At 39.7% G+C, this 17,193-nt stretch overlaps 1 protein-coding gene and 1 long non-coding RNA gene across 2 annotated transcripts; both read left to right on the forward strand.

Moving 5' to 3' along the window:
- The first annotated feature begins 226 nt into the window (after positions 1-226).
- On the forward strand, positions 227-17,193 carry LOC105380920 (tubulin beta chain). Its single transcript, XM_011550528.3, has 3 exons — positions 227-418; positions 13,937-14,045; positions 15,424-17,193. Exons 1-3 carry the CDS (start codon positions 362-364, stop codon positions 16,629-16,631), a joined length of 1,374 nt encoding a protein of 457 aa, XP_011548830.2. The 5' UTR covers positions 227-361; the 3' UTR covers positions 16,632-17,193.
- LOC125490089 lies at positions 4,446-5,408 on the forward strand. The gene is made up of 2 exons (XR_007267428.1): positions 4,446-5,072; positions 5,352-5,408. It is a non-coding gene; the product is annotated as an uncharacterized LOC125490089 (long non-coding RNA).

Raw genomic sequence — 17,193 nt, forward strand, 5'->3', positions numbered from 1 at the left:
ACTTGTATATTTAAAGATGTACAAGATAAACTTGGCTGTCTGAACATTGAACCATTGCACTGTGCCGTCCACTATCTCCGTAGTCCCTCCACACAGTGTCACAATTTTACTAAAACAGACTTTAAGACCTGCTACTAAGAGTGATTATGCAAAGCTGAGTACTGAAATATGGGGGACAAGCGGCGGTTCACGTTCGTTGTTCCCCTAAGTTTTTTTTTTCATTCAGTCATAGCGGCACGGGCTGGCGGCGCGACAGCCGGGCGAGTTTCGTTCAAAGCAGTCTTCTCGTGGCCACCGCACCGAACACGCCAAGTAAATAATAAAATTAGTTGTAGGAAATATTTAAATTTAAACACAAACCATGAGGGAAATAGTGCATCTTCAGGCTGGGCAGTGCGGGAACCAGATTGGCGCCAAAGTGAGTAAAAAAAATATTTTTTTGAAAAAGTTTTGACAGTTTATTTTTTTATTTTCTTGTTCCAGGATTTAATTTTCGTCTATACTTTACACTTTTAAATTATAGTTTAGATTTTTTATTGTTACGTCAACATGTTAGGTCTATAATTATTCTAGAAGTAATTTAACTGTTTAAAATAATTGTAAACAAGCAATCATTTATATTATGTCTACCCACCACAGAAATACTTACTTTAATTCATATTCCTTTAATAACAGTAAGTAGGTACCTTCTTATCTTATTCATAAAGTAATCGGGGAAAACTTGAAGCAGGAAAAAATATTGTGGGACGTCCTACGTTTCGCTTTACGGACGATGCGATGGGCACAGCCGGGAGTGGTCTGATGAAGAAGGCCGCCGGGGACAAAGCGGTGGCGCTCATTGGAGAGGCCTATGTCCGAGGAATATCAGTATTTCTCTAACGAGAATCCTATATATAATATATATAGGTTGTATTTACCTATTTATTTTATGTATATATAGCATATATATAGGCATACTAGTTACCTTATCAGAAAATTTGATAAAGTATTACGAATCCTACGATAGGCATGACCATTTAATATATATTTATTCTGAGAATTATTTATCCTTATTATTAACTGAGTCATCGACTTGCATTAAACATGGCCCTAATTATAAACAATACTTATTGTTTTGACTGTACCGTCAGCAAAATTATGATGTCAACTAAATAGACACGATCTTTGACGAATACTGCTGAATGGAAAATACTCGTATTTCACATTACTTCAACAAAAAATCAAGTTACAAATAGGTAGGACTTTGTTGAGTTGAGTCTTCTTGTGGCGGTTGGTGAGTTGGTGACAAAGAAAAGCTGGCTGAACTATGACTTGTCACTGTTATTTAAGGATTGGCCAGTCAGATAAGTGAAATTGCTGGTTGCCCACTGCCCAGGACTTAAACAAGGTTTATTGTATAGTTTATGGATTGGGGTTGAACAATAAAGTATGTACTTATAATAGATGTAGATTAGAGTAGGTACCTATCTTGTACTCTGGGGCCCTATCGCGAAGTCAAAACTAACGAATCAGTGTCAAATTCAATACAACATTATGAATCCGAAAACCGTTGTCAAAACGAGGTCGCGATAAGGAACCTGCGGCGCGATCACAGGATTTGATTCTATTTTCGAAACTACACAAACATATGGAAAATAGTCCTGTGTCGATCACGAGCGATCGTATCACTTTAATCCAATCATCAACAACGCGAGCGTGATCCCATCGCTAAAATTTCAAAGACTCGATCGCCAGCGCCTTCACAAACAGAATTCCCGTGCTCACGCGACGACCGGTGACCGGCGAGTGTGTGTGCGCGGGTGCCGGCCGGGTGCCGGGTGCCGCGGTGACAGAACACCCACCCCGCGACCCGCGATTGAGTAACCCAATTAAAAACATAGACAAAATGGGGTTTTAATGTATTAAAAATAAGAATCAATTTTAATTGATGAAATTTTTGCTTGATGTTATGTTACGAGTATTTTTTAAAATGGGTAATCTGGGCTATGGAAATTTTCTTTGTTCCAACGGTTCAAACAAAAAAACTTCAGTGTTTTCCTAAATTCAACAATGATTTAAACCTGACAAAAAAAAATGATGTCTGTGGTCGCAAAACGCATTTAGCATAAGTCGCGAAACCTAATTAGGTTTTATTTCCATAGAAATATAAGTTACTTTGCGGAATTTTTGTTTTTTCTATTCGCATGTCTGATTCGATTAAACGATCAGGTGCTCACGATCCAATCGCGGCGCCCGTGGCTCGCGAACCACGTCTGTCACGAAAAATAATCGACCGACACAGGTCTAATGGAAAAAAGAACAGTATCTTTAACTGTCACTGTCAAAATGTAAGGCAAATTTGTCAGTTCCAAAAGTGACATTTGTTTTTTACATAATTATGTTTGTGTAGATTCAAAAATAGTATCGAATCCTGTGATCGCTGCACTGATCGCCAACGGCGTAAAATTTTAATTAGGTAGCATGATACCTAACTGTTAGTAGGTACCTAGATAGATTATTATTGGAACATTAGTGTAATCGTTCTGATTTATAAATAGCTCAACCTCAAACTGTGTCCAGTTACCACAGGTCAGTGTATCTTGTTACCAGCTAGACGTATTATACAGGAAAAGTCCAAAGTAACTGCATTTTTTGCCAAGAAACATATCGTCTGAAATGAGCTTTCCTTTCAATATCGAAGTTTAGTACCTTGTAGGTATGGGTGATATTGATTTACCAACACATAAATGAACAATATACTTAGCTATATTGTATAGGCTAATAGGTAATAATTCCTTAGTACTTGCTATTGTAAATGAGCAATCAGCTGGAGCATCGCATTAAGCAAATAAACTGTTTTATTATCCACAATAGGTATTTATTAAGATAAGCTGTGTTAATTTTTTGGTTAAATAAATTTTTCATTTTTCATTTTCAAATACTTATATACTTAAATTGCAACATAACTAACGACTCGGAAAACTTATATAAAATTTAGTTCCTTTATAAAACCTGTGTTTTCAGAAAGTTTCAGTAGGCTGAGTTTTTTCCTATGAACGGAATCACCCCTTAATCATCCACTGCTGGACATAGGCCTCTCCCAAAGAGTGCCACAATAGTCCCTTGCTCATCCTGCCACTGCCAGCTTCTTGTCTAAGTTTATCGGTTCAGCGGGCTGGAGGGCGTCCCACGCTACAATTGACTATCTTCATAATACAGTTTTTTGAAAGCTCCCGGGAATATTAAGTGCATTACACTCAACTTTTGATCTTAAGATTAATCAGCGCTCCGATTGCAATGGATCGTTTGGTGGAGACCCGGCTATCTTCAAGACCTATCACTTACACAGATAACAATCTGTGAACCAGTATTGCCTATTGGTCCAGTCTTTCACGTCCAGTACGTAAGTGTGGCAGCGAAAATGTTCTCACTTTTTTATTGGAGCAAAACTAAACGGCTGCGATATGCTTTCTACTGTCGACGGCGATCGCTGTTAGAAATGGTCGACATTTTCGTTTTGCCGGTAATATTCGCAATTTTTTTAGGCCGATGCTTAAATAGTAACATACTTCCATGTACCTACGAACATACAAAAAAGGAATATATTTAATTCCGACGACTGTCTGTTATTTACTGAAAAGTCATTCCTTTTTTAAACTTAACTGCCGTGACTGCCTAAAACGTCTAATTACCGCAAGGAGGCCAATCGAAAAAGGAACAAAACAACACCAAAGAGCCCATAATTACAGATCTCAGAACAATCTCGAATAGCTAAATAAGGAGTGGGGGGTATTCGTCAGTGAACCTAGGTACTTACTTGCCGGAACAATGGGGGCATTGTACACGATGACGTCAAGACATTAAATTGTCGCTGCCATTTGGAATTGCATTGCCCTTCGCATAGAACTTGACAACAATTTGACTTTAGTACAACAGACGGTGGATTGGGATGTCAACTAGCAATGCGTAAAATTTTTGTGACATAGTTTACAAGACTCTAATAAAGTTCTAAGGATTTTATCATTTCATCACACCTTTAGTCTCACGGGAAGGATACCTTTTAAATAATAAAAAAATAGTAGTAGCGACAGTCGATTGATACATTTACGTATCGGGTCTCTCCATAATATTTATAATATTAAAAAGGTCTGTACCATCCAAAACAGCGAGCGACTGAATGCTATTGTGAAGCCATAATATGGTATTCCAGGCGAGCACTTCCCTTGTGAATCATCATACTCTACATTGAATGCCAGGCACGCTCAGAATAAGAAACATTTTAAATCGCAAACTTTTTGGTAGGTACCTGGCTGGAAAACATTTCAGTTTAAAAAAGCAAGAAGGTTTGTGATTTAAATTTTACTGACTTGTCTTATACTTGATAACTTAACACTTATTTTATTAATCCAGATCTAAATCTATGGTTAGTTTAAAGTTGTTCCAAAAAATATTTTGAAATACTTACTTGGGCCATTATTTTATTTTAGGTACAATTATCGGTCCCCTACAAAGAAACATTTTTTAAAAATTAAATAATGAAATTCAGGAATATAGCTACCGTCTGTAGCACTTAAATAAAACACCGGTCACAGAAAATATAATGAATTTTTGTAAAATACTTTATTTATTTACAAATTACGGTAACTCTGTTGTTGTTTTTGGTAACGCAATTGTTTTTCATACAAAAATTGTCTGTCCCTCGGAGCGAGTCATATGAAACAAGCACAACGTGTGTAAAAAATTATAATGGAAACAATTTTTTTGAATATTATAACGAATATGTCATTATTTAAACTTTACTTCACGGTAATAATCATGATTTTATATGAACATATTATGGGACAATTAATATTCCTGGCCGAGTCCCCAAGCCTAAGCAAAAATACACCTACACTAGGTTACCCTAGGAAATTCAATCATAAATAAACTTTTTTTCACTTTCTTACACCTAAGATCATTTGTATGGCTGTGTATTTGTATCGGAGTGCAAGAAGGAGAGCGGGACGGATAAAATGACCAAGTCTTTCGGATGAGAGTCCTGGAGAGAAGCGCGTGTATTTATTGTGACGCCACTGAGTTACCGGCGACATACGGTGAGTTTTATACATATTTATTATTTTATTTGATGCAATATATATGTAATAATTAGTAACAATTATGAGGGCATTTTGATATCCCATGTATGTGTATTCATTTAAGTACTAACTTCAAAAAGGTTATTGTTTTACAACTGCGTTACCGCTACACTTCGTTACTTTTTCAGTAACGCAGTTGTAACTATAGTAACTCAGGGGTTTTTCTTATAGTTTTCAGGTATCTGTTACTCAATTTATGGTACAAATATAACATTTGAGCATATTATATTGTTACAGTATAACATTTCAGACTCAATGGCGTAAACAGCGGCTGAAAAACAACGGCTTTATAGGCAAAAAAAAATAGAAATTTTTCTTAGTATTAAGTTGTTATATTTTCAGCGATTTTAATGTTTGTTATTAAACAAAGAGTTCTGTTAATTTTAGTTTGATAGTTTTTTTCACATTATGATTAGTTTTAATTGAATAAACTATAAAGAGTGTGATTGAGATACCACTGTGTTACCAATTAACCACAGCGTTATCTATTTGTCCCTCGTTTCCTGAGAGTATTCACAAACATTTTAGCTACTTTTTATTAGAAAGAATGTTAAACTAAATATAATAATTATAATTCACCTTATTTAGAGCTATTTCTAAAAGTTTGAGCAAAAAATTATGATTATTTTTTCCTTTTTTCGAAAAGTATTGCATTAAAACTTATTGATTGGTAACGCAGTGGGAAACTTTATTATAGAATGAATAACAAAACTGAGAATATTTCGTAATTTAAACTGTTAGATTAATGTTTTTTTTCTTACTTTTTATCTGGTATATGTTTACGAACCAAAATATATGTTCCTAACAATAAAACATAATTTTGTATGAAAGTAACGCAGTAGTATTTTTTTCTCATCATTCCTCGATTAAACGTAAATAACTTTAAGAAATAGCAAGAAAACATCGCTGCAAATGTATTTAATGAATAATATAAATGTTAATTAACATACATAAATATTGAAAGGTTAATTAATAATAAGTTTATTTTTGAAAAAAATATCTGTAAAAGTATGCCCAATTGTACCCAAAATAAAATAATGGCCCACTTACAGTGCGACAAACCTATCTGTTCCGGTGACAGTTGACTAAATTGGTCAAATCTAATTATTTACTAATAAATTATATATTGATATAGATTAGATGGGTTTATTAAAATTGCAAGGGTAAATTACCATTATGGGAAAACTTAACATCTTAAAGAATTAAGAAATATTAAACATTTATGTGAGCTCTCACCGGAAGTTAGTGGCGCTGTACTTAAATTATTTTGAACTATTGTATAAAATGTAAAAAACGAAGTGAACTGAGGCTAACCTAGACAGAGCGTTTTATCTACTCCGAAACTAGTTTAAACTAGTCTCTGAATCATTACCAAATGATTACCTTCGTCGATGTAATGACATACGTATATAGTCCACAGCACCTACACACGTGCGTGACTCGTCTAGACAGACAATCAAACCATTTCTCCTGTAATTATGTAGATGTAAGTACCTGTGAAGATGTCGTGATGGATTTCATTAACCCTGAGCATAGACTAATATACTAATATTAGCATAGACTAATATTATAGTCTATGCCCTGAGCCACGGGACTTATGTTCAATAAGTATTCATCTTTTGTTATCACCGCACCACCGTGATGAAATGATTGGTGAAATTTGCTGTCTAATAATCTGTAATAATAAGAAAGCCATACCGCCACGCCGTCGCGCCGCCGCCGTCCACCAACCCGCACTAGGCCAGCGTGGTGGACTAGGCCTAAAAAACCCTTCCTTCATTGGAAGGTGCCCCAGCAGTGGGGACGTGATGGGTCGTGATGAAGAATAACATACGCACGCTAAAAACGAAATTTAATAAGTGGTTAAACAGTAACCCCCTTATTCATGGAAAACTTAAAGGTGTAACTTTTCTATGAATAAGAGGTAGACTTTTGAGAAACTTGCGCGTTTAATTCTTTTGTATAGAAAATACGTGTGTTGTTTCATTTTCTTCTGAATTCTGACAGTACCTACCGATACTTGTTATCATGAAAACCGACTTTATAAGAAATTGATTTTTCCTATAGGTATAGTCTGTAGTCTGTACGTAGGTACGTAGGTTAGGTACATAGGTACTTAGATATTTTATTACTAATAATTGCACCGATATGAAATTAAAATGCCAGTCAGCTGTAGGAGTCAATGACCCGGCCGCCATATTGCCAGAGTGATTGTACATTTTTCATTGTTAGCTTTTTAAAGGTGCAATTTAAAGACCATACAATACACCATCTTAGTAGCTGTCAAGTAGACAGTCTAGGTACAGAGGTAAGGTCCAGTAGACAAACTGTTTGCTGCCGACTGAGTAAGTGAAAAGAGATAATTTGTCGAAAACTATCGACTTTACTAAGGAAATACTAATTGCAATTCTTACGACTTGCCTAGCAGCCCTCCAAGGGATGACATTGACTTTTGAGATATCCTGTGTGTATGCCAAAGATCGAGTAGGCAGTTTACCTATTGGGGACGCAGTCCAAAGTAATTTACCTACCTTATTATTACCTACTTCATGTTAAAGACTATAATATTACGAATGTTAAAATTTTATATAGATTTTATATCTTTATTATGTAAGCAAATACCTAAAAATTTGTTACTTTGTATTACTTAGAATATTATTACCTAGATATAAGAATTCAACTTGCTATGCCCTACAGGGCACTATGTTAAGGACCATGTGTACATAATATTAAGACCAATGTAAAACTTAAATAGTTGCAATAAATATATTACTATTACTATTTATTAGCAGATAAGAAACAGCTGGACCGTTACATTGTTTTACACTCGCGAGCAATGAAAATGTTCCAGTGCAAGATGTGGAACGGCAAGGGCAGGTGGAACTTTTTCATTGGCCGTGAGAATAGTCATTTATAGGTATTTTATTTTGAATAACTTTTAGTATTTCAGCAAACCCATATGATAGAATTTTCGATTAACCAAATAAATAGGTAACATCATCATCATCAGGTCCTGGGATCCCTAATCAGGGACATAGGGCTCGAAGTGTAGATTTCCACTCTGACCGGTCCTGTGCCATGCCTTCGACTTCGTGCCAGCTCATGCCGAGGGCGGCTGCCGACAGTGCGACGCCACGTGGTTTTTGGCCGTCCCCTCTTTCGCTTGCCAGATGCAGCCCACTTTGTCAGGGCGATTTTGGGTGGATGGTCTTCGGATCTCCGCAGCGTATGGCCAATCCAGCTCCACTTCTTAAGCCGGATTTCCGAGTCAATTCTCCTCTGGTTGGTCAGTCTCCATAACTCCGTATTCGAGATGGTTCGCGGCCAGAATACCTTTAGTATCTGTAACGTAACTAATGAGTAAATAGGTAACTAATGAGTAAAAATAGCCAGGGGCCAGGAGTAGCTAGCCCTTTCATATTTGTTTTCTTTTCTCTGCTCAAACAGGCCAAGAATGTTTGTATAGTGCCAGCGGCAGCGGGTGTTTCAACAAACCTCTTTCTTCTGTTTGTGTTTTTTTAATATACTGCTACTTTGCCTGTTAAGTTTGAATTTATGTGTAAAGATATTATTATAATAGGCAATGATACAGGTTGGTAGCATAGCAGGCCATACTATGATTGTGAATGATGAATATCAAGTTAAAACTTAATAAAATACGATGCAATAGTTTAAAACCGGTCGTCTTTTAGCGTGTCGTTTGCCAAACCGTACAGGGCGGTGAAAGAATTCGCCTATCAGAATAGCATAAAAATAATACGTTTTGAAAATACTCCGTCTTAGTACCTATTTGATAACAATAAAAGTACTTATTACACATATTATACGAGGTAATTATCTACTACTTGCCGCACATGATGTCTTTAAACATCTGCCACACATTTGTTACCGTGGAAAAATGATGCAAATTACACTTTTATTAATATTTAGACTTGTAGCTAGGTATAGCATCTGGCATCAGCATCTACTTAATTAATTTGAGGGCAAGTATTTTAAAGTAACTAACAGAAAACTATCTTTCTATATACTTAGGATATCATTCTTGTCTAAGGATCCCACTTAAAAAATAACTCTATACCTACTTACCTACTTGCACTGAAAAGATTTAATAATAAACATGCTTCCTTTTACGGCAAGCACTGACAGATGATATCCTGCTTCTAGGATTACCCGACGATACATTGATGTAGGTATTTATGTAGGAAGGTACGCATAAAGAGCCGTTTGATCTCCCTCAGAATAACGATGAGTCTTTCATAAAATATGAATAAAATTGGTTCTAAGGATGCATCCTGTGTTATGGATGCATTCATTTTAGAGGCAAAGTCTCCCGGACTGGACGAAAATAAATTGCAGCGAAATGACAACGGGAGCATTTTATAAATGGAAAAAAGATTGAGGCGATATCACTGGCTGACAAAATGACGACGAGAGAACTACTCATTAATAAACCTGCGATGACGAGAACATTAATTACTTACAATTCCGTCAAAATTGTATAAGTTTGAGTTCAAAAGTAGGTTCATTTTCATTACATCAATAAATCCAATCATAAAGCAAGCTTGTGTTGAGGTAGTAGTCGGGTTGAGCAACCCGACTGTCAGATGTTTTCAAGCTGCCCGAAGGCCTCCGACTATGCTACCGAAGCAGCAACCGGGACCCACGGATTAACGTGCCGTCCGAAGCACGGAAGCGCCCAGAAAGAAATTGAAATCGGTCACCCATCCAATGAGTAATCGTTCCATGTGTTGCTTAACTTCAATGAACAGTTGCGAATTTACGATCACTGACTATGGCTAGCTCGACTATGGGAGCTTCCTATCTAAATACTTACTAGGTAATAGTTGGATTCGGTAGACTTTATGAACAGTTATTCTGCACAGACGCTAGACGGTCTGGTTGCACGGTTCGACCATTTTTTGTGTCACTTTTTGCTTGTTCCGTTTTCGTCTTAGATATCATGGAGTTTCGTATTAAATAATATGAACTTTCACTAAATCGCAATGGCTAAAAGAAGGGTAAAAGACGCGAGTTTTATTTTTATTTTGAATGAATGAAGAAGATTATTCGAAGAACCGATAACCGTTGGGATAGACGAGTTCTCGAGTGGAGACCACGAACCACGAACAGGCAAACGCAGTGTGGGACGCCCTCCTGACCTCCTATCCGCTGGACGAGGACCGACCGCTCCTTGGGAGAGGCCCAGCATTGGATGAATACTGGCTGATGATGAAGAAGATTAGGACATGCAACGGTAGTGTCAGAACTTACAAATAATAATTCTAGCCCTAATAAATTTTTTTTGGTGGTGGCACGTCTTGTTTCTTTTGCAAAGCTAGCATTGGGGGACACATCTTTTGCGGTGTGCCTACTAGGTGCTACTAGGCTGAAAATTCGTTTGCAGTTGTCATGCTTGACATGTGACTTGACTAATGGGTTAAAGTTGACCACGGATCAAAAAACCGGCCCTTGACTAATGGCACAGAATAATAACCAGTACTTAATGGTTAAAATTGTCCACGTAGGTATCAAAAAACCGGCCCTGAGTACTTAAAAAAATCCGTACAAATCAGGAAGCCCCCGAGTGCTGTCAGGTGCACCCACTTCCGATGTCGCAAAAAGGGTACGGCTTGATTCCTGGAACCTATAGGGTTAGTCATAGCCCTCTAGATAGCCCTAGCCGACCTGGGTCCGCTTGAGTGAAAATTTTAAAGTGGTATAGGTGAAAAGGGGTGACTCGGGTCAGGGACATTTACAAAGTTTCTATGGAAGAGTTTTTTATTTTCAGGCGAATAGATAAGTAAGACACGTCACTACCATCATAATCAAAACAGAGTTATCATTTAGTTAGTTTTGAGCCCGTATGAGTCAATCGTCAGTCAATCTCACTCAATAAGAATGCCATTGTCAATCGATTTCCAATTGTCACTGATTTGAGGTTATTATTTTGATAAGTTAGTGGTTTTTCACTTAAATTTATTCAAGTGGCTATCACCATTCTTAATCGAGTGATAACATGCCTTAAGAGAAATATTATTAAATATTTATTAAATTTAATGCAGATGTCTTTAAGACGTTGGACTGGAAAGGACATGGCATATGTATAAATGGCGAGTACATATGTCACACCTCCGCTTCGCGGACGACATCGTTATTATGGCAGAATCTCTGCAGGAACTCAGCTGGATGCTAAGTGGCCTAAATGCTGCTTCTCGACGTGTAGGCCTCGGAATGAACTTGGACAAGACGAAAGTCATGTACAATGCTCACATCAAACCGGAGCCGGTCGCCGTTGGTGAGGCAACACTCGAAGTTGTGCAAGAATATGTCTACCTCGGGCAGACTATTCGGCTAGGCAGAAGCAACTTCGACAAGGAGGCTGCAAGGCGCATCCAACTGGGTGGGCTGCATTCGGGAAACTTCGTCACATATTCTCCTCGGCCATTCCTCAGAGCCTGAAGACAAAAGTCTTCAACCAGTGCGTCCTGCCAGTGATGACGTATGGTGCAGAGACGTGGACACTGACGGTAGGACTGGTCCACCGATTTAAAGTCGCTCAGCGTGCTATGGAGAGAGCTATGCTTGGGGTTTCTCTGATGGATCGTATCAGAAATGAGGTTATCCGTCAGAGGACTAAGGTTACCGACATAGCTGTCAAAATATGCAAGCTGAAGTGGCAGTGGGCTGGTCATATCTGCCGAAGAACCGATAACCGTTGGGGTAGACGAGTTCTCGAGTGGAGACCACGAACAGGCAAACGCAGCGTGGGACGCCCTCCTGCCCGCTGGACTGACGACCTTAGGCGGGTGGCGGGTAGTGGTTGGATGAGGAAGGCCGAGGACCGAGTGTTGTGGCGCTCCTTGGGAGAGGCCTAATATGTCCAGCAGTGGATGATTATTGGCTGATGATGATGATGATGATGATGATCGTTAGGTACCTACTCGTATTGCTAAGATCAATCACGACTCTATCTCATTGCATTAAACATGCCGATTGCACGAAAGCTCTCGTTCGTTCGTCTGTCGTCAGTATAGTGACCCTCAGGTAAATGTGTTCCTGGTCGAAAACACCCGGACGTCCTCATTCTGTCGAAACGTATAACACCAATTAGGTGAATTGGTGAATTAGGATTCATCACAAAATTCTTCTTTTGCGTGTCTCTTTACTGCATCTTGTAGTGCGATTATATTTTACTCGCGATTATAGTACAGTCTGCAACGCAGATATCTGACCCCTCCCCATTAAAAAAACTTCGGTGCAGACGGAAGGTACTAACCGAAAATGCCGATTCCCGATAGTACCTAGGCTATAACTACATACATAAATTTACCCCAACATGTCGGTTCGGTCAAGCACGGTGGGGTGAGTGTACCTACTACCGGCCTACTGCCTACGTGTCCAGTATCGATTCAATTCGGGGGAAATACCGATGGCCGCCACACGCGATAGGTCAATGCTTATTTAGTGACACGCAGGTGAAAAAACAACTAACGAGGGCTCATGGAGAAAGTTCGAGGAGTTTTTTCAGGGGGGGGGGGGGGGTAGGGTTAATTAAGTTGTTAATTAATTATCTTGTAAACTACCTAATAGTTCTAAGTTAAATAAATAAATAACTAAAAGTTATGGTAGTGATAGAAAAAGTGTGGGTAAAAGAAGAATCCGGTGGGTTCGTCGACCCTGTTTCTATAACTTCCAGAAAACTTACCGGCTAATAGAGCTTTTCTATCTTTCACCTACGACCCGAACTGTTTTTCTGGCTATTCAGCCATTAATCATTAGCCCATGTCTAAGAATGAGTCACAGTTAAATAGGAAGGTTATCGTAGCGTGAACTTAACGAACTATTAAAATCAGTTATCAACAAGTCTGAACTTGCAAACTCTGTTCTATAAAAGGTACTCCGATCATCTGCTTGTAGTATCTACCTACCGTTACTGTGTCCATAATTCCTACCTCCCCTATGTGTGTTGTTCATTATATTATGACGTATATTTAGGTACCTACGTATAAAAGAACTCAACAAAGAGTAGTGAGGGTTCAATATAAAGACACAAAAAGCTTTGTGACTCAGTCACCGATGTTATCCCGTATTATCCTTAGGGCTCCCACACATAAACACGACACGATGTCGCATCGTGCCACGACGCGGCGTCGTTTCACGATACGACGTCGCGTCGCGGAAATTTACGACTACCATCGTAAAAAAAACACGACATCGTAACGTAAAGTTCCGCGGCACGATGCCGTCGATACAACATTCATTCCCTAAAAATGGACCGCAGTAGACGCGTACTGCTTCTGCTGTTAATAAGAAGACGAAGAAAGAAAAGACAGATACTCAGAAGATACTGGATCCACCCATTTCTTTCAACAATGAATAATGGGAGTCACTTTTTAAAGAAGTACAATGCCTTGAAAATAGACCACAACAAGTTCGTGTATCGACACGTAACGACGTCGCGTCGTGAATTTACGCGACGCGACGTCGTATCGTGAAACGACGCCGCGTCGTGGCACGATGCGACATCGTGTCGTGTTTATGTGTGGGAGCCCTTATTTGAGAGAGTGAGACAGGAATAAGTGTGGCATTAAAGGAATTTCAATAGTCAGACCCAAGCAACAAGCAGTCAAATGAATAAACGCTCTGGGTTGTCTGCAAATTTCAGTCGTTTTATCAGATACAACCATCATAGAGTTGAGGAAACCTTTTGAAATTGCTTTTTATTTATTTTATTACTAGTATTATTTCAAATTTCAGTATCAATGAAATTCGTACCCTTATCTACGTAAATATTTCAAGGTGTACCGTTTCCTTGTCCACAGTTCTGGGAAATAATCTCTGAAGAGCACGGGATCGACCCCACCGGCGTGTACAAGGGCACCAGCGACTTGCAGCTCGAGAGGATCTCCGTGTACTACAATGAGGCCTCTGGTAAGATATTTCATTGTCAAGAGAGTTTAAAGTGAGACTTTATAAATCGCTTAAGGCAACAATATCTGGTATGCATTCCTTCGTTTTGAATTGTTGCATTTAATTAACAAAAGACATAATTGAGGAGCACAAGTAATGTGGAATTCAATAGAAATGTTTGGTGTACCCCAAGGAGTTAGTTTAGGACCTTCCTTTTTCGCCATATTTTAATAGAAAGTTCTACCTACTGGGTTCACAATAAAAACCTTCTTAGGCCTATTTATTTTAATGTTTTTACAAAATCGTAGGTCAAGACTTCTTCAAGCTCAAATCCCACGGCAAATCCGGCGCAATTGTCCAATTACACATATCTCGAGTTATAATTGCATGCGGACAGACTGACGTACAATTGCTTCAACTATGTGTTATGGGTGCGTTGAACTCCGCGTTATTTATAATCAGGGAAGCAGACTTTAATCCCAGTTGACTCACGAATTTGCTCTTAGATGTGATGAAAAGTGTGTGTCATGCATAGCTACCACTTCCTTTTCCTTCCTCTTATTTTAGAAAATCATTTGAGGAGCATTTTGGTCAGCGAGATCGGTTAATCATAATGCATTAAGCTTCCCTGAATCACAAAATTCATAACTATGTAATGTATGAACTACTTGGTTTAATGCTGATGTGTTGTGGTCACAGTAAGTAATACAACAAAAAAAAACACGTTTTAAATATTATAATGATCCACTGCATTAACCGAAAGTAATTACAATGATAGCATTATTATAACACTTTTTTCAGTGTCGGTAGTGAATGTTCGCTTACCCGCCAGTGGCCGCCGAAGCGGTATATTGTAACTGTGCCGGTACTGTTATATGGCTATTATTATTCATAATCGGTCTGTCTGTGTGTCCATCTATGCAGGTGGAGTTATAGCACCGACTCGATCCAATGCAGGTGGAAAATTTGGCCTAAATATTTCCGTTTGTGTGAATCGAATTGTCGATTGTTCTTTTTCTTTCGTCTGCTCAATAGCAACGATGATTGTTTATTAGCTGCAAGCTTTGTATCAGTCGAAGTGTTTATGATTATTTTTAGGTATCGAAAGAGAATGGTTAGTTGTTTGAGGTCATTGAAGATATTGATAAATAAACGGTCATTGCTCGACTATCAATGCTCGTTATTCTTCATTGATCAAGTTTTTTTGTCTAGTTAAAGTTAACGTTAAAAGGGAATATTTACTTATTATAGGTACTTAGCATACTTTCGATGATTTTACATCACCAAGATAAGGCACACTCTAGTGTTGACATGAAGCCGCTGACTTCCTCCAAGCATAGGAAATAGGTATAGGATGTAATGTAAGTCACGTATTAATTATATGCCGTTTTGTCTCCAGTTGCGACGGCGGAGAATGGCGGCAAGTACGTGCCCCGCGCCATCCTGCTGGACCTGGAGCCCGGCACCATGGACGCCGTGCGCTCCGGCCAGTACGGCCAGCTGTTCCGCCCCGACAACTTCGTGTTCGGCCAGTCCGGCGCCGGCAACAACTGGGCCAAGGGGCACTACACCGAGGGCGCCGAGCTCGTCGACGCAGTACTAGACGTAGTCAGGAAGGAGTGCGAGAACTGTGACTGCCTCCAGGGTTTCCAGCTCACACACTCGCTCGGAGGCGGCACCGGCTCCGGAATGGGAACGCTCCTCATCTCCAAAATCAGAGAAGAATACCCCGACAGAATCATGAACACATACTCCGTAGTACCCTCACCTAAAGTTTCCGACACAGTAGTAGAACCTTACAATGCCGTGCTCTCTATTCACCAGCTCGTTGAGAACACAGACGAAACCTACTGCATAGACAACGAAGCTCTCTATGATATCTGTTATAGAACCCTTAAAGTCCCCAATCCCACATACGGCGATCTCAATCACTTGGTGTCGCTCACCATGTCCGGAGTCACCACGTGCCTGCGGTTCCCCGGTCAGCTGAACGCTGATCTCCGCAAGCTGGCCGTCAACATGGTTCCCTTCCCGCGTCTCCACTTCTTCATGCCCGGGTTCGCGCCGCTCACGTCCCGCGGCAGCCAGCAGTACCGCGCGCTGACCGTGCCCGAGCTCACCCAGCAGATGTTCGACGCCAAGAACATGATGGCGGCTTGCGACCCGCGCCACGGCCGCTACCTCACCGTGGCCGCCATCTTCCGCGGACGCATGTCCATGAAGGAGGTCGACGAGCAGATGCTGTCGATTCAGAACAAGAACAGCAGCTTCTTCGTGGAGTGGATCCCGAACAACGTGAAGACGGCGTGCTGCGACATCCCGCCGAAGGGTCTGAAGATGTCATCCACGTTCATCGGCAACACGACGGCGATCCAGGAGTTGTTCAAGCGTATATCGGAGCAGTTCTCGGCCATGTTCAGGCGTAAGGCGTTCTTGCATTGGTACACGGGCGAGGGCATGGACGAGATGGAGTTCAACGAGGCCGAGAGCAACGTGAACGACCTGGTGTCGGAGTACCAGCAGTACCAGGAGGCGTCGGCGGAGGACGACACGGAGTTCGACCAGGAGGACCTCGAGGAGCTGGCGGCCGACGAGCACCGCGACTAGGCGCCTCCACTCGCTACATTCGGCGCCTCCACTGGCAACTCGGGGCGCCTACACTCGTGGGCCTGGCTGGGACAGTGCGGATACTCCACACGTTGCTTCGAACCTCTCTTGCGTCGTATTTTGAAGCTGTCGATGTCGTCATGGCATCAAGTTTCTTCACTCGCCAGAGATTATAATTTATATCTCTCATCCATTTTAATTTTATGTATTTTTACAACGAAGCTATCTAGAATTAAGTCGCGTCATAATATTTTATCTGCAATTTACCAAAGCATTTTAACAATATGTTTATGAGAGTAGTATTTTTGTATTTTAAAAGCGAGTGTATTCGCACTGTGAATCGTCACGATGTGACGTTTTTGTACAAGTGCAAAAAATATGAATTTTACAATGAAATGATGATAGTATTATATTGAAAGTCTGTTTTAATAAAATGATTTTAGAAATATAAGAGTCAAAGCAATAACGTACCAATCTGTGCATTTCTTAGCATAAGTTATTGTAATGTCTTGTATGCTTTTTTATATATTAATTTATAAATTAATAAAATGTTTTTAACCAA

This window comes from Plutella xylostella, chromosome 20, assembly GCF_932276165.1.
Source record: "Plutella xylostella chromosome 20, ilPluXylo3.1, whole genome shotgun sequence".
In the NCBI taxonomy this organism is placed as follows: Eukaryota; Metazoa; Arthropoda; class Insecta; order Lepidoptera; family Plutellidae; genus Plutella; species Plutella xylostella.